Genomic DNA, 23668 nt, shown 5'->3' on the forward strand with positions numbered 1-23668 from the left:
GGGCAGATGTCCTTGCGTATAATAAAAGTGGAACCAGTGATCTGTATATGTAAGCCTTCTGGACCTGATTGCAGGGGGAGGCAGCACCAAGCACTGTTAGATCCTAGAAGTGAGAACATCTCCCTGATTTATGAAGTCTTATTACTAAAAATGACACTTTAATAGTCTCTGCAGGAATTTCTTTTGGTAGCTTTTTATACTCATATGAATATGAAAGCTTGGTGCTTGGCCAACAGACAGCAAACAAATGTGGAAAAAAACCCACCCTCTTATTTGAAGAGTGTGTTAACTTCCCAGTTGGCCTCCTGGCAGCAACATTTAACCTTGCTTATACTGTAACTATATTACTGTTTATTGAGTAAACCATAAAACTAAAATAGAGCATTTCCTTCATATCCAATAGACCGTAGTCGTGCAGATGAGTAACACTTCTGTTGTGTTTTAATTTCCACTTATGGTTTTGTTGGCTGGTAAAATATTATTAGTTTTGCATTAGTGCTCTTAAAAGTACTGACAGATTGGTTTAGAACAAAGTGTTTCAAGTCTAAAACTAGTCTGAAGTCTCAAAGTCTAAAAACTAGACTAAAAAATCTAGTTTTCACTTACTAGTTACCCAGTATTGAATAAGAACATTACATTTTTTGAGCTGAAATTTTGCCATTTGCTTGTGTAAGTAATATACTTGCTTGGTTCTGAGATTCTTCATTTGTGCATTAATTGGGGTAAAACTGTGAAAGACACTTCTTGTTATTTTTTTTTTCTCGTTTGCTAATTGTATATTGAAATTGGAATTCAATAAATTGAATTGTTGAATTATTATAAATTGAAAATATGGAGCTTGGTTGTTTTACATATTAAGTAACATTGTAAATAATAACAAAAATATATTTAAAAATTCCAATCAGATTTATTAAGATAAGGAAGTATGGTCATATAGCTAGTGCTTTGCAAGGACGGTTTCAGATTAGTACAATCCTACAAGATTTTAAAGGCGTTGTAATTTAATTTTGCCTATGTTTTCTTCCTTTGCTTGCTTTCCCTCTACTTCAACAAGTGAGTCATTGTTTCCCTCCTCCACTCACCTTCAAATGAGCTAATTATCGATCTGAATTAGGTTCTTATCATGAAAATACTCTCTTTTCATGTGCAGTGCAGTCTTTAATGGTCAGAAGTTGTTTCATCATTCCAGCAGGCCATGAGTACAATGCAATGACTTTGCTCAGTTCAGCAATGGCAATGAATGCAAACTGCCTGAGTATTATTTCTACCAGTGGGTCACAGTGAGTTCAGGACTCAATATGGGCTATCTTGAGATGAAATTTAAGAAAACTTTATTTTTTAAGGGAGAAAAAGTAAATTAAATAGGCTCCTTTCTGTGACTGGGAGGTAGGAAGAGGAGAAGGTGGTGAAGAGGTTGGAGGTTGCTGCCAGAACCCTCTGTCCTTGGGTCACCTCCAGGGAAGGACCATAAGGTGGACTGGCTTGGTATGGGGCACAGACGGAATGCCTCTAACTTTCATAATTGAAATGAAAGCTCAGAACATGTTTTCTTACATATTACCATATTTATCACCAGCATCTGCTTAATAAAACCATTGGATATCTCATTTTCTGTAATATAGCTGTGTTACGACTTTATCCCCAAAGCTGTCAGCCAGGCATCAGATCTGTTTGTTTACTCTTCATTTGAATATCATTTAAAAAGTAAACTAGTAGCTATATTAATCTTTTTTTTTTTTTTTTTTTTTTTTTTTTTTTTGTTTTAGAGAATGGCTTTAAGTGTTATTTAAACATCAGGACATCTAAAGAAGACAAATGATAGGAGGCCTAAATGGAATTTTACTCTAATTTATCAGTGCTTTTCTATGTAATGGGATATCTTCATCTGCTTTCTATTCACTTTATGATGTTTAGAAAAAGCAAGACCAGCGTTTTCTTTTCAAGCCATTAGTGTAACATCCACGCGTACTGTAGGCTTCATGCTTCCCAGAGCTGGAGCAGCAGGAGGAGGAAGAAATAGAGATAATTTATCAGGAAGAGAATATAGGGTATTTTGAACTTGGATTTTAAACGAGATAAAGAGTCAGCTAGACGGCGTTAATACAGTTTTTTTTTCCAGACGACAGGAACTACAGACAAGAAGTTTGGGTAGGTGCCAGGATGTCTGATGGGGCGGTGACAAAAACTGGTGCTGCAGCAATGCAAGAGAGAGAGAAACATCAGGCTGTTAGTCAGGGAGTGCTTTTGCTTAGTAAACCTATGAAAAATATTCCCTGGAAAGTATCTTGGAATGTGAAAATATCAGTGGCATGGTTATATATATATATATTTTTTTTTTTGAATGAGAATGCTGATATATTTTTATGGCCTGGAATATGAATTTCTGCATTTTGGGGAGGTAAATTGCAATGTATGGAGGGGATGTAGAGCAGTGAAAGGGAAAGGTGTGCAATGCAGTGAAACATGAACTAGGTGAAGTGCCTGCATTTCTGAACAGTGGTCAATAGTGGCAGTGAGGGATTTACAGGCAGAGCAGAAAGGACCAAATAGACAGCAAGCCTGCAGATACTGTTGCTCAGCAGGCTTTTGGTGCTGAAGCAAAGGAGCCAAAGAGTCTGAGGAGGAGTTACAGAGATTCTTCAAGTCACCTAACCCCAAACCAAAAGATGTTCCAAACTGCAGAAGAGGGTGCAGCAGGGATGAGCAGACCTGCTGTGGCAGCAGTGTGGCTCAGCTGCTGTTTTGCAGATTCATGGCTTCAGTTTTCTTTACAACTTCTGGCAGCAGCCGTGAAACACTTAGAGTGGTCATTGTTACTGTGAAGGATGATAAACAGAGATAAAGTCTCTTTAGAACCAATTTTATGTATTCTAAAGATATTCTAACCTCCTCTTTAGGATATAAGTGAAGTGGCTAGTTTTTATATTTGCCACTTTTTTATATTTTTTAATTTTTTATATTTGCGATATTTTATATCACTAACATTTTAGAATATGCAGAATGGAAAAAGAACATATAAAGTTAGTTACATATAAAGTATCATATAAGTACATATAAAGTTAAAATTAGTTACATATAAAGTTAGTTTACTTCTTAATAAAAAAAGAAAAAAATATATTAGCTTCTTTGTAAGCACAAATTTTATTCGTTTCATGTGAACTCCAGAATAAATTTTCATTAATTTGTACTTGCTTACACTTAGAAAGTTTTAAGGAGCTTATAACTTAGTAAGTTATTAATGAAGCATGAGATGTGAAAACGTGAATGTTGCTTGTTACGGATGTTTTCTGATAAATATATGCAGCACTACTGCAAAACACAGCGCTGCAAATAAAAAATGAGTGATGAAAACGTGCCTTTTAGGAAGGATGGAATTCACTGCTGAGGCCGAGCTTTTTTTCCCAGTGCCATTTGAACTGGGCCAGAGTTGATGTAGCTGTTTCACTCTGCTCAGACAGCCAGTGTCACGGGGAGCTGGCAATGGTCAATGTGCTGTGAAAAGAAAAAATTGTTTTGTTTTGACTTTAGGAGATCGCTCTCATGTGACACAGCTCTGTCTCGGTGCCTGTCAGCTGCATTTGTCCACTGTCATGGTTGTGCTTCATTACAGAGCTGTTGTGATGCTGTGGTCGTCTACTGAGACCCTGAAAATCCCATTTCACTGCTTTGGCCACCATTTTGCATTGATTTTGCCCAGGATGTTTCAAAATCCTTACCCTAATCAGGTCAATAGGAGTTTTGTTATAGACTTAAATGGAGTCAGTCTACATTCTTTGGCATTTACCCCACAGCTGTTATCCAAGCCAAAATGTTAGGGAAGTCCATGTGAATTGGCATGGCTATAGCCTGCCAAATCAAGTCCTTCTCGTTATTATATATACAGATAATATTTAGTGCAAATGTCTGCTTCATTACAGATGCAGAACTAAATATTTGGCCTTCGAATTTAATGGGAGTTTTGCCATTGATATAAATCAAGCCAATTTTTCTTCCAGAAAATGTTACTAATATATCTGTGAGACATCTGTGGTTAAAAGAATTATGGAAATGTACTTTATTTTCTGAAGGTAGCGTAACTCGTTATGTGGGGTCAAACCTGGTTACAGTTTTCAGAGGCAAGCAGAAAAGTAAATGCTAGATAATGAGTGATCTCTTGATCCTGAATATCTGTTTACCTCTGTGGAAGAAAGCAAATATAATTTTACACCTTGATTAAGAGAAATAGCTGCTCTATTATTTTTCCTGCATTCTCATTAACTGTGTTGCTCTAACTGAGATAATTTCACATCTTTTATTTCACCTTTAAAGTTTCCAGAAAGATGACTTAGACTTCTTCCTTTGATAGTACTAAAGCATATTGCAGCCCTTGGAACTGCTCTGCAATGTGTTAGGAAGTGCTATATGGCTGTGGTAATGAAATCCAGTATCTATTATAATAATAATTACTTTAATTAAACTTTTTAGAACCTCTGAAATGAGAGGTGAACATAATATCTCTGCCTGTTGTAGGTGCCTCAAGGTAGTATCTTGCTTTACAGATCAGAATATAATTGGATGGACTAAACTATTGTTTATTTTTAAGAATTTCACACATTCAATAAACTATTGAATATTCAGATTCACCTAATAATTATTTCTACACTCTTTCTTTTCAGTTGCTTTGGTCATGTCCTCTATTGAATAAATCATTAAGAACAGCCCTAACCCCGGCAATACATAATGGCTGCTGAGGGTCTGCTGCCGTCTGTCCAGATGTGGGGGGATCACACATAGTGAGTTATGCTGCAGACCATCTCAGGTCGCTAAGATAAGGGCAAACCATAATCTTTCCAGAGTTTCTACAAAATAAAATAAAATAAAATAAAATAAAATAAAATACTTGTAAGAATTTTTTAGATAGACTTTGCTATTTGCTGTTGTTTGGCCTCACTGTTGATGTGGAAATTCTTTGCAAAGGAGTAGAAAATCTTGCTGGCAAAATATACTGTAGCTTTTTTTTTTTTTTTGGTTTCTTTCTCCTATACTTAAAATGTATGTAATAAAAAGCACCTTGTTGTATGCACTTTCCTGCCTAATGAGGAACAATGCATGTTTGATGAAATGAGAATAAAGTGAGACAAATGTGATTCAAGTCAAGTGGTACTGAGGAAAGCTTTTCAGAAATAATGCTTAAAGCAGGAAAACAAATCTCATTGACATCTGCATGTGGGTAGGCTTTTATTTTATTATTTTATTATTTTATTTTATTTTATTTTATTTTATTTTATTTTTTATTTTCATTTTTTCCAGATAGGCTTTGGTTTCTTAGGTGGGGAATACAGTGACCAGATTATGTTCTAATTTGAGATAAAAAATAAAAATAAAAAAATTGCACACTCATCCTTCGACCTCCCTGATATATAAGCCCGGATATCTGGAGCTGGAGTGGTGTCACTGTGTCCAGCCTGCTTTGGCTCTCAACCTTCGTCTGAAATCCCATTGTGCTTGCAGAGGCTGGGAAGGAGAGTGCCCAGAATGAGGGTAAGGTTTTGAAAGACAAGAAATATCTGAGTAACTGCTATTAAAATTGTCTTCTTTCTCCTGCACTTATTATTATTCAGTAGATTTAAAGTAAAAAAATTCTGGGATGACTTTCATTGTCCATGGAAAATGTGATTTCCTTGGTCAAAATTGCAAGAATGTTTCCAATTCTTTACAGACATAGTATTAATGACATGTAAATGTTATTTTGTGATTAGTATTAAAATTTTCTTATATATAGCACAAGTTACAGGACAGTATTTGCTATTGTTAAAACACATCCAGTGGGTGAAGATTTAGCTAGATATTGCCAAAGTGTTTTCTCTGCACTTAGAGAAGTGAGAGCAAACTATGAAATGAAAAAGGTAAAGGCGTGTATGTGGTAACAAGAAAGAAGTAGACATAGGTATAACATATTCTTGTATACACAAATAGCTGTTCAATGTTTAGGCTAACTTTGATGAAAACAGCTTCTGTTTCCTTTACTTGTGAACTGAAAATGAGATGGTAGTATCAGTAAAGTTCAGTGTTTGCTTGTTCAGTCGTAAAGGCAAAAAAGAAAATCACTGATCCAGGATGAGAGATTTGGATATCAGTGCTTTAATATTTCCTCTGTTCCCTTCCTTTTTTGCTCTCCCATTTTTTTCTGCTTTACCTGTACCTGGGCAGCTTCTTGCTGTCCCAGAGGAGGGGTTGGTGGGAGTGTGGTGGCACCACAGCTCAGCTTGGCTTTCCTGGCTGGAACCTCCTGGAGACAGCTTGCTTCTGAACTGATGCTTTTTGGTGTAGTATGGCTGTATGGCTGCACTTTCCATTCCATTTTCTCTGCATGAAGGTGTTTACTTCCCACACATACAGTCAAGGCTTTAGAAAATTTATGTAGGGAAGTTTGTCACTAGGTGGCAGAATGAGACTGTATTAGTACCAGCATTTTTTATGATGTGTCCACTTGGCTTCTTTGTAGTCCATAAATACCTCTTTGACTAAATCCAGCATTTAATAATATATAAATTTAAAAATAATTTCTAATAAACACAGCTCTTTCAAAGGAGCAGTTTTGTAAAATAGCTGGTATCCTTTGTTGGACTTAAGTATTTCGGTAAAGGTAAGATTAATATTTCACTTCGAATTTGTAATAAAACCTGATCTTCACTCACACATTTTAGAAGCATTTTATTGTTCGTGTTTGTAGATGATCTGTAAATTAAAACATATTGTTCTTCTTTGGTGAATTCCAAAGACGTATAATATTAAAATATTTCTTTAGCTACATGTACAAAGGTATTCATAGGCACAAATGTCTTTTCATGTCTCTATCTGCCATTTTTCTCACACAAAAATAGCTAATACACAAGTAAAGTTAAGGTTATGTACGAATTATTTTTTTTCCTACATGGGACGGTTTTAAAATTTGCATCAGTACAGCAGTTGTAGCATAGTTGCTGCTACTCCAGTGCACGAATGGCTTCTGCCTCTTCAGATGAAACCTTTTACTAGGGACATGAGCAAAAATGAAAATACCCTACTCTAACTGGAGCAGCAGTGATTATACTGTTTGCATTCTGGTCTTAATTTATGACTTAGCTTCTAATGAAAAAAATCATTATGTTCCAATATAGATTATATCTTGGTGCCTAGATTTGACAGATGCATCAGTAGGGGAGCAGTGATGCGGAACTCGAGGACATTTGATTTTGAAGAATAATGCATATGTTTTGAAAACACTGTAGAAACCTTTCTGATCTCTTTCTATGTGCTGAAATGTTTGGAATATTTGAATGATCATATGAGAATTTCTTTTCTGTTTTAGAGGATATGCTACATGTCATGTTAAAGGTGGCTGTGAGCCAAGAATGTCCTACAGGTCACTGGTCCTAAAGGATCTCATGCTTATGGTCCACTTATCTCTGTGTTCCCCACTAAGTAAGTAGTAGAGAATTTAGTTTATCCTTTACTTAAATTTAAAAATAATTTATTTTTAATTAAGTCCTTAACTCAAGGATTCCTTAGACAGATTAAATAAATAAATAAATAAATAAATAAATAGGAATGCTCAAAGAACATGATGTGTTTTCTGAGCAGGCAAGAGGGAAATCACGTAATTTTACTTTAATACTCAGAATAACTAATATGGACTACAATTATTATGTAGATTACATTATATTTATAATAGTCTCTAAAGAACTCCATAACATAATTTTAAAAATGAGGAATAAAATATTACTTCATTTCCTTCTTACTCTTTTTTCTTTTTTTTTTTTTTTTTTTTTTTTTAAATATTTGTGCCTTAGCCAAACTTTGGTAGTTCAAGGTAATCAAGTGAGAATGAAGCTCTGTAATTTTCATGTAGCCTAGCTCATGTTTTCTGGATTCAGGAAGAATATGATTATGATACCAGAAATGTTTCTGTCAGTGAAAAAAGAAGACATGCATGCCCTTTCCTGGGACTTACTTAGAAAGCATTTTTTTTATTTTTTTTTTATTTTTTTATTTTTTTTATTGAGAATATGACTTATATTGCTTTTCAGATGTCTAAGACACTGGGCAACGAAAACATTGCCTTGAACATGTTGTAATTCTGAAGTTATTAAAACTGCAGTTGAAGAGGTGCTCAGTGGGAAGACAGCAACTACAGAAAGGAAGAATAACTTCTGCAACTGGCAGATGCTCTGCTATCAAGAGAATAATATTAAAATAATTAGCAATGGAAATAATAAATAGATTGTTTTATTTTTTTTTTTTTTGAATGAACATTCTGAGTCTTGAATAATGTCTACTTGGAATCAGGCAATCCATTTTCTAGTTTTCTGAAGTTCTTATTCTGCATTATTTTTAGATGACGCCTGAAATGACTTCAGGAATCACTCTTTTACTGAGAACCTTTTTCCTTGTAACTCCAACTTGGCATTGCAGACGTTGCAGATATTTTTCTACAGCTGAAGAAAGAGAGTTTTCATAAAATGTAAACATAATGCTTGTCATAGATGTACTTGGTGTTTAAAATAGATAGTCCTTACGAACAGTTGTGTAGAATATTTCAGAGACTTTGGTGCAGTAAAGTAAGCTTGAACAGGTTCATTTGATAAGAAGCAGATCTTCCAAAGCTGAGACTTCTTCATGCATTTGTAACAATCCTTGAGCTTTTCAAGTAACCAGAGCTGGCTTAAAATGATTTTTTACTTGCAAAGCATTATTGTACAAGTTGCATAAACCCCTCGTCCAGATCATTACAGGCAGCATCTAACCTCTGGCACAACCTAAGCAAAGTTTCTTTACAAATTCTCACTCATGGCTGAGCTGGAATAACTGGAGACTTCTCTACAGTAGTTGATAAATTGTTCCAGAGATTAATTACTCCAGTTAAAATGTATGCCTTGTTTCTGGTGTATACTTCATTAGCTTCACTCTCCGGTCAATGCATCTTACTGTGCCTTTGCTTACTACATTGAAGAGCTGAGATCCCACCAGGAGGTCTCTACTTAGATACTTTCTAATCACATTCAAGCTTTTACATTTCACTGCAGCACACAGTAGAAATGTATTTTAAGTAGTTTTGATGTGGCTTGGTTGCATTGCACATTAGTCTGTGCTGGGTTAATGGCAATCCTCTGCTTGGGCTAACATCCAGAAAGTCTTTATACTATCATGTCATTTTCTGCTACATAGATATATATATAGCATATATACATGTGTTTGAGTGTGCATATACATACATGCACTAAGTAGCAAAGGAAGTATAACTTAAGCCTGAAATAATTTGTTGTACTTTTTTTTTTTTTTCCTCTCTCTCTCTCTGCAGTTTAATCCTGATCAACATTCAAAAACATTTAAACTCCAATTTTTAAAACAGTGTCTGCATATTATACTCAATGCAACAGAATAGGTTCCTACTTTGTATTCAGCTGGAAAGAAGTTCAATAAATCAGAGAAGCAACTACTCTATCTGAAGGAAGTTTTCTCTCCCTCTTTGGTGAAGTACGAGAGAATTCTGTTTAAATGAAGCATGCAATTTTAATCAATTGCACCCTACAAAATAAATAAATAAATAAATAAATAAATAAATAAATAAATAGATAAAAGACAAACAGCTGCTGCTTGTTAATTAGTGCATGTCTTCACCAACGGACTGACTCATCATTTATTCACTGCTTTCAGCACAGCCTTAAATTCTGTAAATAAAGGTGTTATCACCATGCAATATGACTACTGCCTGTGCATTTGCAACCAAGCAGCTCAGATAATACATGAAGAATTAATTTTTAAATACAAACACATGAGCTCCACCCTCACAGATTCGTTGTTTTCATCTAATAATCACTTTAATTGTCCCTCAGCCTCTCCTGGAAAGCTGGGTGCTCCAACCCTGGCTGTTTGGTAGTCCTCTGCTGGGCTCACTTCAGTACGTCAGTGAATTTTTTAAATTAAATTAATTTCTGATTGTAGCCTTCATGTCACTAGGTTTGTATCTATCCATGGCTTTTTTTTTTTTTTTTTTTTTTTTTTTTTTAATGAATTTCCTCTGTGGTGTCTCTGTGAACTCCATGGCTTCCCGTGTGACCTTTACAAGGAAGTCCAGCAGAGACTTTCACTGAAAAAAAATTTGCTTAATGGCTATTTTTAAGCGCGGATGAATTACTGTAAATAAGAAAATCACAATAGTAAGTATAAATAAGCAGTGATAATCACACCTCATTTTCCATTTAGATTATGCTAGTGATTAGAGACTGTAAAATACAATTTTGTTCAACTTGTTCATCTACTAACTTGGTACGTTACTGGCTACTTTTCATATTGGTATGTATTATGAATCAAGGAGGAAAAGGGATATAAACATTTTGTACCTGTCATATCTCTGACCCTGTCTTCACTTTTTTGTTCTATTCAGTCTAAATGAGCCTTTTTCATCCTGAGCCCTTTCTCTGTTTTTTCCTCATCTTTGTAAGCCTTCATCTCATTGTATTTATTTTCCACAACCTGTCTGTTCATTTAATTTATGGCTCCTTGTTGGGTTGGAATCCTGCTGCCTCTTTCTGAATGCTGGTTGGCAGCAGAGGCACTGAGAGAGGGGCGCTCACCTGGAACCCTAAGAGGATGGCTTAAGCGCAAAGTTCAGGTGGCCTTGCAAAATCTCAGGAGGGTTAATGTCTGAATTCAGAATATAAGTAAAGCTCAAAAGCATAATAGGCATACTCATTAATAAAAATAAAATTAAAAAGAGAGAAATAAGAATAATTATTGAACTATTTTGCCTTATTAGGCTATTTTTGCTTTATCTTGCTCTTAGATCAGCTTGCAACTAAAAAAAATGTGTTTCTCCATGACACATTTTCCAGAGAAGTATAACAGTCATATATAAGGCTTCAATTCAACTGGACAAAAATTTGAGTCTTATTCTGCTCTTCTTCTGGTCTTTCGTACTTTTTTCCTCTCTCTTTTGTCGTCCCCTTCTTTTCCTCCCCCTTACAAGCAATTTTAGCACTAAGCACTACCTCTGTGCTCAGTTGTTGTAGTCTTATCTTTTGTTTTGCCCTTGCCTGTAGGTATGTTCTTCATAACAGGTTTTGCAGCTTGTTTCTTCCAGCTTTTATTGTTTGTATTTCCCCACTTCACCATAGAGCAGGGAGCTTCTTCAGGTGACTCTGAGCCTCTGCCAATGTTGTGTATCTACCTAGAAAATGCTCGCTTTGGGTTACCTACCTAAGGAACACAAAGAACTGGAAAACGAAAAATCCAACTTTAAGGTCTGTTTTCATTTCAATAATAACGTTACAAATAATTATCAATCTAACAGATATACACACTTTATTTAATTATATTTTGTATTTCCAAAGGGTATTTTTGAGAGATGCTGAAGCCATTTCAAAGTCTCTGTGAATGGCTGTAAGTGAAGTATTTTCTTGTATTAGTGGTATGAGTCCTCACCACAAATTTGAATGCTTTATGACATGGAAGACAGCTCGCTGAAAATTGTGCTACAGGTTCAGTTGTTTGTGTAGGCAAGCTGAAAACTATAAAATATCAGAAGATGGTATTGTGAAATATGAAGACTGGATGCCTACCAGTAGTAGGCTAATAATATCCTATTAAAATAAATCTGTCCTAATATTTTTTTTTGAAAATACTTTATCCTATACGTTCTATAGGACAACCAATAAACAATAGAGAAAAGCTGCATTGGCTGTAAGTGTTCTGAACTATGTAGACGCAGTTTATAACTCTTTTCAGTGAGGATAAGGAAATGTTCTGGTCTAAAATAACAGAAGTCTTAAATAGATAAACTATAAACAGTATTAAATTATGTTATGTGCATTATAATTAACATTACAGTGATATTTAAATGGTTTAATAATTATATAATGTTCTGTATATGTTATTTACATTATAATTGTCACAATAATGCTATACTGTAAATGACATGCTATTGTAGTCTTTCAACATTCATTTATCAGTGTATTCTGAGAGACTATATTCTTTTATATCAGGCTTAGCTGTTATTTGCACATTTATCTAAAACTTACCCTGTAACCATTTGCTCACATACCATTGACAAAAATGAATGTATGGGTGGTTAGAATATTTTAAATCACCATACAATAGATTTTATCTGCCAATATTTGCTTGATTTTTATGTATTTATTTATTTTTCTTTTTTTGTATGCATGTGCAGGTAGACATTCCTGATAAATTGGATTTTACTCCTTAGTGGTTGCTTCTCAGAAAGTACACAATAGGTAGTACTGTGTTCTGCTATCTCATCGAACAGGATTTAATTTCCATTATTATGTCCCCGTATGTCAAAAATAGATCTAGGTGAAATGGGAAAATATGGACTATATACTGTTTAATGTAGTGATTTCAATATTAAATATTACATTCATGATGATATTTTTACTTTCAAATTCATTTTTATTAACAATTTTCCCCCTTTATCATTCTACATTTTTATTCTTAGATTTGAAAATAAAGTAACCAAGCAAAAGTAATATCATAGAATGTCCTGAGTTGGAAGGGACCCATAAGGATCACCAAGTCCAACTCCCTCTTTATTTTAAAATATGTCTGTGCCCAGCTACACTAATTAGGATACTCTAATATATATTTTGTGAGGGAGTAGCTTGAAGAAAGCTTATTTCTCCATATGCAAAAGCAAGGAGTCCCTGCACATCACTGTACACCGTGCCATGTGTGCTGCTGCTTATCTCTAGCATCCTGGGATTAGCATTATGCTATTTTCACTGATACCCAATATGCAGTCAAATGCCAGTTTCTGTTTGGTTGTAGGTAACTTTATAAGAACCTTTTATTGATGGATTAGAAAAGTGCAGTTATGATGTTTGTCTGGTGAGTTTGGTGAGCTGGCTTTGCAGAACCACTATTTCAAGAGCATACTACCAAAGAAGGGCAGATGGCCCCAAACTAAATTAATCTGCGTTAGCCATTGCTCTTCATTTACAGAATTTAATTTCTGTAGACTGTATGGTACCACTCAAATAATGTCATTTTAGGTCCAGAGTTCTGTAGGTGGGTAATTATGTCAACCTGTAGGCTATTACCAAATGCCATCACCATCCTCTATGTAAAGTCCTATGGATTTATTTACAGATCCCCAGCATAAAAACTTTCGGGGGCATCTGCAGTTGCTTCTTACTTACTCTGTAAATCCATAAAAATACTTGTGTGCTGATTGCTGCATTGTTTGACACCTATTCAGCCCTAATGGTTGGCAATCACAGAACTGATGATTACAGGGGAGGCTGATAAACTTCTTGTTAGCCTCCAGCTATTCTTAAAACCTGTATTCCTTGTGATGATTTTTAACCATTCTGGCTTTTTCTTCCCTTGAGCTCTGTAGTTTGGCACTCTTCAGAAAGTAGCTCATGCACATGTTCTTGCACAGTTATCACTCATCCTTACCTGGTGGGACAACCACCCATCTTCTGTAGGTTTTTTCCCTTGGAACATGTGTGTGTCCGTAAACTACATGTTGCTGATTTGCCCAGGATTTTGGTAAACAGTGCTGGTTTTACTAAGCTGTTTTAAGCCTGACAGGTAGCTGTGCTGCTCAGTGTGATATTTGAAAAAGTGAGCATGAAGCAATGGCGTTGCATGGTTTCTTTGATGACCTGCCCATCGTTCTTGGATTGCTTAAAATACTTAAGAAACTGATGGGGTCACCATCTCATAAATACTTCCTTACAAACTCCAGGACAATATGTTTAAGCTATCTTCTGCATTCAGGAAATGAATGTTATGATTTACTGTCTTTGCTTAAAAAAAAACAACATTTTGTTTTCTTGTTGTCTCTGTCAAAGTACTTATTTGTGACCAAGGAGATGGGGTTTGAATACTTTCTCAGTTTAGGAAACATTTAAGGCTTTCTGGCTAATGTGCAGCTATACATTCAATTAATAAAATGGTGCATTATTTAACAGTATTGCTACTTTTGTTAGCTACAATAAGGTTTTTAGACTAATCGTCTGAATCCTGAATTGCATTCACCCATTCAGCCAGGTTGTTTTGGGGGCCCATGACATGCTTTCAGCACTGCCCCATGTGCAGCTCTTCCTACAAACCCATTCCTTGCAGTGTCAGCTGGACTGCGACTGGTTGAGGAGGATAAACAGTGATCACAGCAGCATCCTGCATACAGCTCAGTTTGCTTTATTTACGTTCCTTACTGCATATTTAGTAAATGTATTGATCTAGTGTAGAATTACTGTATCAGTGACAGGCTGAGCAACTATAATATATTTTCAATCAAATTATACTTTGCTATATCCAAGACAACAAAGCTTTTTTTTATGTGAATTTAACCATAATGTAGCTGACACTTTGCATATTCATTTCCATGGTGGTAGGTCTGCTCACTAGTGGGATAAATATATCCTCGTACTGGGAAAAGCACTGTGATAAATGTAAATTATTTCTCATTTGGAAAATAAACAGAAAAGTTCTACTATTGGTAACTGGCACTTGGTTTTGGAGTGATTGACGCAGAAATTTTATTTGTCCAAGCACTGGATTGGAGACTCATTAGTTGAGAGAGTCCTACAGTTTTGTTAATTGTAACCTCTGAGAGATAACTGCAGATAATTAAGCACCAATCAGATTTGGGTCTGACTGTAGTACACAGAACCAAACAAAGATATCTGTCTCAGGAAAATAAGAAGGTTTTCTACATATAGTGAGATTTTTGGAATAACTAGATAGCTAGCAGGGGAAAAAATGTAATTGCACTGAGGACTGTGTGCTAGATTTTTGAAAGGCATGCAATAATATGGTTGTCTGGAATAGCAGGAGGCTGGACTTGATGACCTGGAAGATCTCTTTAAGTCTTGAATACTTCACTTTTGAGATGTATTTGTGTGTATATATATATATATGTGTTATATATAAACATATAATATCACAGTGGAACCACACTGACAGACCAGAGATGAGTCATAGTGGCAGAGGACATTAGCCGAAAATTAACAAAAACGTGATACTTTAATCTTTTAAGAAAAAAAAAATAAAAACCACCGATATTTCTTTAGCTGCATCATCAAAATATTATATAGTTCTGGCTTGTATTTTTATTTCTATTAGTCTGATCAAAAAATATTTTGCCTATTTTCAATTCCTGTTGTTGGTTGGGTTAAGATTTTGAGAACCAGAATGATTTTAAACTGAATTGAGAAGCGGACGATCCACAAAGCACTGATGTGGCTAGTAGAGTTAATGAAGCTGAGAAAGTCTGAAGGACACTATTCAGTAAAAAAGAGAGAAAGGATAAGAATGAAAATGCAAGATAAACACTTGTTAGCCTATTGTTTTCAACTTCACTGACACCTTCAGTCTGTTTAATCCTACAGCTGCTTAAAGTCCTCTGATGACTTGACAACAGACAGGAACTGAAAGAGATGTTTCTGGCTGGATGTGGGGAAAAGCTCTTCACCATGAGGATTGCCAAGCCATCCTTGTGTACCATGTGTAACAGGTAACCCAGAGAGGTTGTGGCCCACCTGCATCCTTAGAAGTTTTCAGGGCAAACTAGATAAATCCCTGAGGAGCCTGGTCTGACTTCAGGGCTGACCCTGCTTTGAGCAGGAGCGGGGGTGGAGACGTCCTCAGGTCCCTGCTAGTATTAATGATCCTAAAGATCCTATGATGAAGGCAGTTCTAGACATACACTGAAGAAATGGTGAGGAGTTTAAGATCTTACCATATGTGCTGGAGATAATGCTTGACTGGAGAGCTGATGGAGATATTAAGCAGCTGGTGAAAGCTGTTCCAGGCACACGTGCTTGACTGTATTGAAGAATTTGAAGAACTATCACAGAATCCCATCTGCTGGTTTTATTTTAGTGCCACTAACCTCCAGCAATAGGCAGTACAGAAATGTGGTAACAAGCCTCTGAAGAACAAAAGCATCTTAAATATGTTTGCTACTTAAGTATGAAAAGGGTGTTTTAAGAGTTTACCCAAGGAGAAAGAAACCTGTTTTCAGAGCTACTGTTCCTCTTTTCTGGGGATGGAGGCCTAACTCCACGTCATTTAGGCTTCAGTAGTGTCCCGCACCAGATTGGGAACTGAGAATTCAGTAGGTAGAAGGATGGTGCTTGGTGTAAGGTTGGGATGTTGTAATGACATTGCCTTCTGAACTGCTGGATAGTTAAGGCAGTAGGGGAGTCGAGATCTGAATGTTGATTACTTAGTGCTTGCTTCTCTTCTCCTGTCCCTCCTTTTTCTGTCCTTTGAAGTGAGGTGACCCTTCAAGAGGTTTTAGAAAGCTCTTAGCAGTGTGTCAGGCTTTTAAAATATATTCACAATATTATTCCTTGTCTTTTCAAGGTCAAGAGTTTTCAAGTCTCTCATCTACTAGAGTTTGGCTACCACTGATACATTTTTACTCTTATTGTCAGAAATTTACATAGTAATGAATACACTTAAAATTCTTTCAGCAGTGGTAATGATGTCTTGGTTTTGCAGCAAGTTAATTTGTTTTTCTTCTGTATTTCTGAAGTTTCAGTCTGATGTTAGCTAGTTGTGCTGGCCACTTGGATGTCATTGAGTACCTGACATCACAAAGTGCTTCTTGGGAAGCTAGACGTCTGGAGGTCCTGTACTCGGCTGCAGATGGAGGACCTAGTCCCATTACTGAATGGATAACTAATGACAGCTGTAAGGTAGGTGTTATGTCCACATTTTGCAGAGAAGACAGCGTTGTCTCAAATGTGAAGAGGTTAATCTTTTACATTCATGTTAGTCCTGCAGTGGTGCATTTCTGAATTCTTTGGGCAAAGTTGTGTTTCTGCTTAATGGAAAATTATTTGCCTGAAAGGACAATGTCAGTGATGTGGGTTCAGAAAAGTAAAGAACAGTGAAAATGACTGAAAAATAGGAGAGTGGATGAAACCCTGCTAATACAAAAGGAGCAAACAGAAAAACCTCTACAACTTGAGGACAGTGATGCTTCCACTGCAGTGGTTTTGTCACTAGACCTCTCCTCTTTAGCTGTATTTCATTAATGGTAAAATAAGAGTTCCTTAATAAGGAACAGGGAATAAGAGAAAATCTCATATTAGTATCTGATAAAGGATATGAGAGGGGGTTTTCCTTGCCTAAAATTGGAAGTTTTATAGTTTTATTGAAAATATGACATTTTGTTTTACTCGTAGGATTTCGTGAAACAAGAGATAGACAGAATTGCCTGCTTTTGGTTTCACATCAGAGAGAGACACAAACTTGCATTAGCAAATAAAATTGGACATATTTAGTAATGGCTCAGTAAATATTAGCAAATGGGTGGTACAATTTGATCAACATGGTTGTAGTTGATAAGGTGTTGAAAAGCTCTGATCAAGACTGCTGGGAGGCTAAATGGAAACCTGAAGATTCAGAGATAAGGATTAATGGATATAATGTTATTCTAACTGAGAATAGTAGAGAATGTAAAGCACTGAGAAATTAAATTGATGACCTGTAAAACAAGCTTAGAATAAGAAAAAAATCAGATTGATAGAGATTCCTGCAGGAATGCAGACAGAGCAAGAGGCGAGAGAAGACAGAATGTGTTGGATAAGCTTAAATATTGTCTAATTGTTTTCTCAGGTAGGCAGGATAATATGAATTTAAGAAGTGTTATAAAAGTTTGGGTGTCAGACAAAACCTGTGCACTGTGGCTAGAATTTAATATTCTATTCCTTTTTTTTTTTTGTAGAACTGAGGGTGAGGCTGGGTTTTCCATACCCAAGCCTTACCCCTTTCATTACAAATCTCCTTTCTTCCCAGTGATGTCCTGTTTGGGAGTGGTTGGGTGTGTTGAGATTCCCTGTCCCACATCTCACACCACTCTTCTCCCCAGAGAAACCTAAGCACATGGTTACTCAGTTTGGGGGTGAGAAGCTTTGAAAAGAAAGGGAAAGGTATGGGACAGCACATCTCTGAGAACTGTACTGAACTTAGAAATAACCTTTGTTCTTTAAGTTTTGGCCCATTTGCTTGTTGTACTTTGCCACAGCCTGAAAAAGTCAAAGCTGGAAGTGAAGAGAAATCTGAAATGGGAGCATATTGAAAGTCCAATCAATCCATTTAACTTTATTTCCTCTTATTTAAGATGGTGCTTTTGGTGCTTACTAGTATACATCTGAGGCTGTAAATATTCATGCCAGAAGTTAGAATAATAGAATCATATAATATCCTAAGTTGGAAGGGACCCCCAAGGATCATCAAGTCCAACTCCTGGCTCCACACAGCACCACCCCAAAAAACAGACCCTACATCTGTGAGCGTTGCCCAAACACTTCTTGGACTCTGACAGGCTCAGAGCTCTGACTGCAGCCCTGGGGAGCCTGTCCCATTGCCCGACCACCTGTGGGTGCAGAACCTTTCCCTAACCCCCACCCTGACCCTCCCCTGTCCCAGCTCCATGCCGTTCCCTCGGGTCCTGTTGCTGTCCCCAGAGAGCAGAGCTCAGCGCCTGCCCCTCCGCTCCCCTCGTGAGGGAGCTGCAGGCCGCCATGAGGCCTCCCCTCAGCCTGCTCTGCTGGGGGCTGAGCAAACCAAAGGACCTCAACTGCTCCTCCCGCATATGTCATGCCCTCAAGGCCCTTCATCATCTTTGTAGTCCTTTTTTAGTTTTATGTCCTTCTTACATTATGGCACCCAAAACTGTGTGTAGTAGAAGAGGTTTCCCAAAGAGGCTTGTAAAGGATTTTCCTTTGTAATTACCTCTAGGTTTGGGATTTGCCTCAATGGCTGAAAAAAAATGCTCTGGCAAGAGAAAAATGGTCTCTCTGTGCCCCAGCAAAATCTGCTGCTGTGTGCTGGAGTTGTGAGCTGACATTGGGAATTACTCAAATAGCAAATCTGGAACTTGGCTTTATACCAGCATAGAAAATGAGCCGTACCCACAGCATGTGTCCAGGGACCGGGGGCTCTTCTCGCCTGCAGAAACACCAAGTGTGCCCATCTGAGCTGGGCACGGCATGGCCTGGGGTAGGGCACAAGTCCGCATGCCTTGGAAAAACAAAGCTGACACTTTAAAGTTAGCCTGGCTGAAGTCAGAAGGAAAAAAGAAGCTCATTCATCTAGAGGATTTATATAAAATTGGCTAGGGGAGCTGTAAGTCTGTCAAAATGACAACTGAGCACAAAGAGGATGCAGCAAAATGAGGAATGAATGACGGGAGAAGACCCAAAGAGGGAATAAATGAGGGAAGGGGATTCAGTATGGGGAAGGACCAAGGCTGTACAGGACTGACCAGAGGAGAAGTGGATAGTAAAATGTGAACGTGAGCATCGCAGGGCTGCGGCATGGCACACACACAGAGAGGGCAACACCAGGGCAGGGGTTGTAGGCAGGCTGCAGTGCCTGCACACCACAGAGATGGGCTGAGAGAGGGAAAACAAGCTTCAGAAGACTGAAGTCTCTTTCTAGTAAATCTGGAGGATTTGTTTTCTTCCGAGCTCTTATTTTTCTCTAACTTAGGTTTGCAATTTAAAGTGGTAGGTTGAAAATAACTGCAAAGGAAGAAATGGTCCAAAACTCATAAGAAACACATTTTTAAGGAAAAGAATCATAAATTAATATATTTTTGATACATTCCTAATGCACTTCAAAATTATATCAGTGATAAACCAGGAGGAGTTTGATTAATTTTTGCAGCTGTTCCTGACCTGTGTTTTTATACAAGTGTGTATGCCTGGTGCAGACTATGTGGGCATTACCTAGAGATTCTTTCCAACCATCTGTTTGATGCAGTTTCCATGTCACCAGGCTTTAGTTACTGCCAAAATAAAATTAATGATTTCTGCACTAATCTAATGACTCCTCACTGCACCCTCAAGAGGGCTCTAAGTAACAACAATGGTATTAAATGCTTTGGTGCTTTATTCTTGTTTAATACCTTAGTCCGTACTTTAATGTCAGCCACCATCATCCTGTATTAGATTGCTACAGGATATATATCACATGTTTCAAAGAGGACTCGGGGCTGTTGTTTCAGTGTGTGCGCCTTCCTGGGCTCCAGCAGCAAGTTTGCATCACTGTTGCTGGAGCAGCTTGCTTTTGGGATTGTTCCCTCAAGTACTTTTTAGCTTCTTATTTCTAATGTTGATGATTTTGCAAAGTATTCAACATTAAGGTTTACTTTCCACTCTGTAGTCATGGCAGGGGCTGCGTAATGTGGACATCATAGGTGTCAGGTCATGTAATGTAACTTCTAAAATGCTCTTTGTTAAATTTATGGGTGTCAGTACTAAATAACCATGAAGAAATTGCTCTGGCATGGCTAGAGAATTGAACAGAAACTACTGGTAAAAATGAGGTAGCTACAATAAGCATAGCTTTCTTTTATTGTAATTGTTAAACGGAATATGGTTTATGTCTTTCACTATTGTAAAGGACTCCTGGAAGACTGGAAGGTATCACAGGCAGATGTGAATAACTTCTACATATTGATTTTCTGGCTCTTGGCTTATTGTTTTAAATGTATTTCCTTCTTCAATTTTCTGATTTTTTGTTTGTTTATTTGGAGCTTGGTCAATTTGTTAGCAGACAAGAAGAAAAAGCTAAGTGGAAAACCTGATATTTCTCTGTCTTCCAGCTCAGAGATGGGTGACTCAGATAACGGCAAAGGAGTGCTTTTTTCACCAATAAAGTGAAAATATGAATACTGGACATCAGCTAAGTGCTGTAACTTGCCTGTTTCACCTCTAGTCTTCAGTCTTATGGGCCCTCGGCACTCATTAGATTGTGGAGCTCAGCCTCCTCTTCCAAATGTTCTCCTGGATCTGTGGGATTTACAGCCACTGTTTTCTCATAACAAAACCAAAAATCTCTCTCATGCAGAGTTAGATGTAAAGCAAGAAATTCAAATACAAAAACATGCTTTTTGGCATTCCCCTGAGGACTTTGCAAACCGTATTTAAGCTGTGGGAAATGAAATGCTTATTTTTTATTTTCATTTTTTATTATTATTATTTTTTTATTATTATTATTTTCTTCTCTACTGCTTCTTTCTGACCTTCAAGACCTTTTTTATTTTCATGACTGTCCCTCTAGTAAACAAAAAATTAGCTTGTCTTACCCAACCTTGTTAATGCTCATCCTTAAATTTACCAAGGAGATGCTTCTTCACCTCAAATCATGAACACAATGCTTTTGCAGCAAATTTACAATCTGCTCTAGGACTGAAGAATATTCAAGGTGTTAGGGCATCTAATTTTCCTCCGGAAAAATGACTACTATGCTACAACTAACTTGATTTATCTTTGGAAAAAAAAAAAATCTTAATCTTTTGGCTTTTAAAATGAAAAAGTAATTTGCACCTTTAATATTAAAATAATTTGATGTGAATTGCCTGGGGCTTTTTAAGACAAAACTCCTCCTTAGCCCTGTCTGACAGTGACACTGATGGGGATGTAAAAATGAATTCCCACTACTGAATTTTATTCAGAAAAAGGCACTTTTTCTTTTAAAGAAGTAAAAGCATTGTTTTTTGTATTTGATTTAACCTGATATTAAATAATACCTTAAAGTACTTCAAAATTTTGCATTATTGTGCATAAAATATTATTATATGTCGCATAATCAGAATGAGTCATTGAACTGTGAATAAAGGAAACTGCTTTTTTATTTTAAATCAATTTTAATAGCAGGCAATGTTAATTACATAGAAATAGAGAAATAATAATGAATTGTTATTGATAGATGAGGAGTAGCCATGTTTTTATACAAATTGTATTAAGTTTGCACACTGGAAAGACAGCTTAGAAGATAATAGGACACTAAGGTTTGGGAGTAGTATGTATAAATTTTAAATTAACTCATCTAAAGCACAGCTATCTATCTGATGGTTGCCTGCGTGTTATATCATGAAAATACATCAGCTAGCATTTCAAATATTTCTTTTAATATATTGCTTTTTTTTTCCTGTTTGTGTAAATGAAATACATTGGCCATGCTACCAGGTATTCAAGGAATAACTTGTGCAGATTTCCAGGGCTAACTCTGTCAAAAAACAAAGTTTGATCCAAGATTCAACTTCCTTTTTTTTTTTTTTCTAAATTGTTTTTTATTTTTGTGTCACAGTCAGAAATTATTACCTTTCATAACAACAAAACCTCACAATGTCACTTTCTCTTTACTTTTTGTTTATGTTTTTCCCAAAGGTGCCTCTACTGCCAGTTGTCAATTTGTCTTTGTTTTAAGCCATGATGTGCACAAGTTGCCAGAACAAGAGATACGTTCATAGAAACAGACCACTGAAAAATGGAATTGGAAAGTAATATACAATAATAATAATAATAAAAAGTAATTATTTGAACACTTTACAAAAAGAAGGTTCTATAAGTGTCACAGAAATGTTTTGCCTTACTGGGGAATATATTAGGACCTCTCTGCAACATTACTGACTGCTTTTTATGTATAGATAGTTTTAGAAGAAGGAAAAGGATCATATTACTGGGATACACTTAACTCTGTTCCATTTTTTAGGTCATTTTAAAATCAGAAAATATTTCTAGCATTCCTTCTACTTCCAGATAGTATCTGCAATGAAAAGGAATATACTGATATTCTGTTAACTCAGCATTTTGAAAATAATAACAACTGAAATCTCCAAAAGAAACTACTGAGACTTATGGAGCCTAGTTTTCTTTTTGTTCTTTATGTGATGTGGACTTTAAAATTCAGCAGCTCAGGCAGTTTTCACAGGTGCCTGGGTGGGCAGAACGAGGTGCAATTTGACAGTGGTAGTGAGGCCAGAGCAGGAAATGAGGAGGAAAGAAGTCAGGCGAATGGGTGAGACTGGGATCACAGGCATCGGGATGGAGGTAAAAAGTCACTCTGGATGTGATGGAGGTGAGGTACTCCACCTGTGACACTGATAATGAAATGCATGTTTTGTATTCTACCCACTGTTTCTGGAAGCACAGCTATTGCTGCTGCTTCTGACGAAAAAGGACGGTCAAGTAAAGAGTCACAGATTCCACAAGGTATGACTTCTGTGTTTTCAGAGTTTTCAAAGTAGTTTTAGATGTCTTTAAGTCAGGTAATGTCATGATTGCAAAGTCAAGCATTGAAAAATGCAGAATTAATGTTACCTTTTTTTCCTTTTTCCTTTTTTTTTTTTTTTTTTTTAATGGCCCTTTTCTCCAAATAAAACATTATCTAATGTATTACCTAATCAGATGTTTATTTTTCCCCACAGGGTCTTTCACACATAAATAGCACACAATAAAAGTACTACTTACACATAGCTTACATTTTCTACAATAGAAAGGGTCTGTAGGTAACGATTCCCCTGCACTTGCAAAGTTGCCAAAACCCTCAGAACAGAGAGGTGGGAGCTTTTTAAAATGGCTTATATGGAGAAAGACGTGCTTTTCTTCTAGCATGTTCTGTTTTCTGTTGAGAAAATTCTTGCATTTTCTTAACCGTTTGGGTAATTATGTAAGGAAAACACCAAATACAGTTAGGAATTTGTTTATTGAGAGAGTACTTAATAATGAGCAGATTGCTCTGCTATCAAATTCTCAGATTGGTTTTGATTGAAGCACTTTCAAGTGGAAGATTCCACAAGTTAAAACCTACTACATTGGTAAAATCTGGCTACAGAGCAATGATGGTGAAAAGCTCAGCAAACTGGAGGTTAACTGATGGA

General features: G+C 36.5%; 1 protein-coding gene across 3 annotated transcripts; it reads left to right on the forward strand.

Moving 5' to 3' along the window:
* The first annotated feature begins 5084 nt into the window (after window positions 1-5084).
* FANK1 (fibronectin type III and ankyrin repeat domains 1) lies at window positions 5085-22300 on the forward strand. Of its 3 annotated transcripts, XM_035329418.1 has the most exons (4): window positions 5085-5520; window positions 15375-15499; window positions 16526-16688; window positions 22176-22300. In XM_035329418.1, exons 2-4 carry the CDS (start codon window positions 15423-15425, stop codon window positions 22212-22214), a joined length of 279 nt encoding a protein of 92 aa, XP_035185309.1. In that variant the 5' UTR covers window positions 5085-5520; window positions 15375-15422; the 3' UTR covers window positions 22215-22300. The 3 variants fall into 3 exon arrangements, 1 of the variants encoding a protein (XP_035185309.1); XR_004751810.1 differs by lacking the exons at window positions 15375-15499; window positions 16526-16688; window positions 22176-22300 and adding exons at window positions 7331-7443; window positions 9320-9332; XR_004751809.1 differs by lacking the exons at window positions 15375-15499; window positions 16526-16688; window positions 22176-22300 and adding exons at window positions 7331-7443; window positions 8049-8222.
* Window positions 22301-23668: the final 1368 nt, after the last annotated feature.

Source organism: Oxyura jamaicensis, chromosome 6, assembly GCF_011077185.1.
Source record: "Oxyura jamaicensis isolate SHBP4307 breed ruddy duck chromosome 6, BPBGC_Ojam_1.0, whole genome shotgun sequence".
Lineage (NCBI taxonomy): Eukaryota > Metazoa > Chordata > Aves > Anseriformes > Anatidae > Oxyura > Oxyura jamaicensis.

Excerpts from the sequence above, each read along its gene's own strand:
- FANK1 (XM_035329418.1), top strand. The coding sequence starts at position 15,423 with ATGTTTCTGGCTGGATGTGGGGAAAAGCTCTTCACCATGAGGATTGCC. Across the intron at positions 15,500-16,525 it reads TTGTGTACCATGTGTAACAG|TTTCAGTCTGATGTTAGCTA; the intron begins GTAACCCAGAGA and ends GTATTTCTGAAG. Across the intron at positions 16,689-22,175 it reads TAACTAATGACAGCTGTAAG|GTGCCTCTACTGCCAGTTGT; the intron begins GTAGGTGTTATG and ends TTTTTCCCAAAG.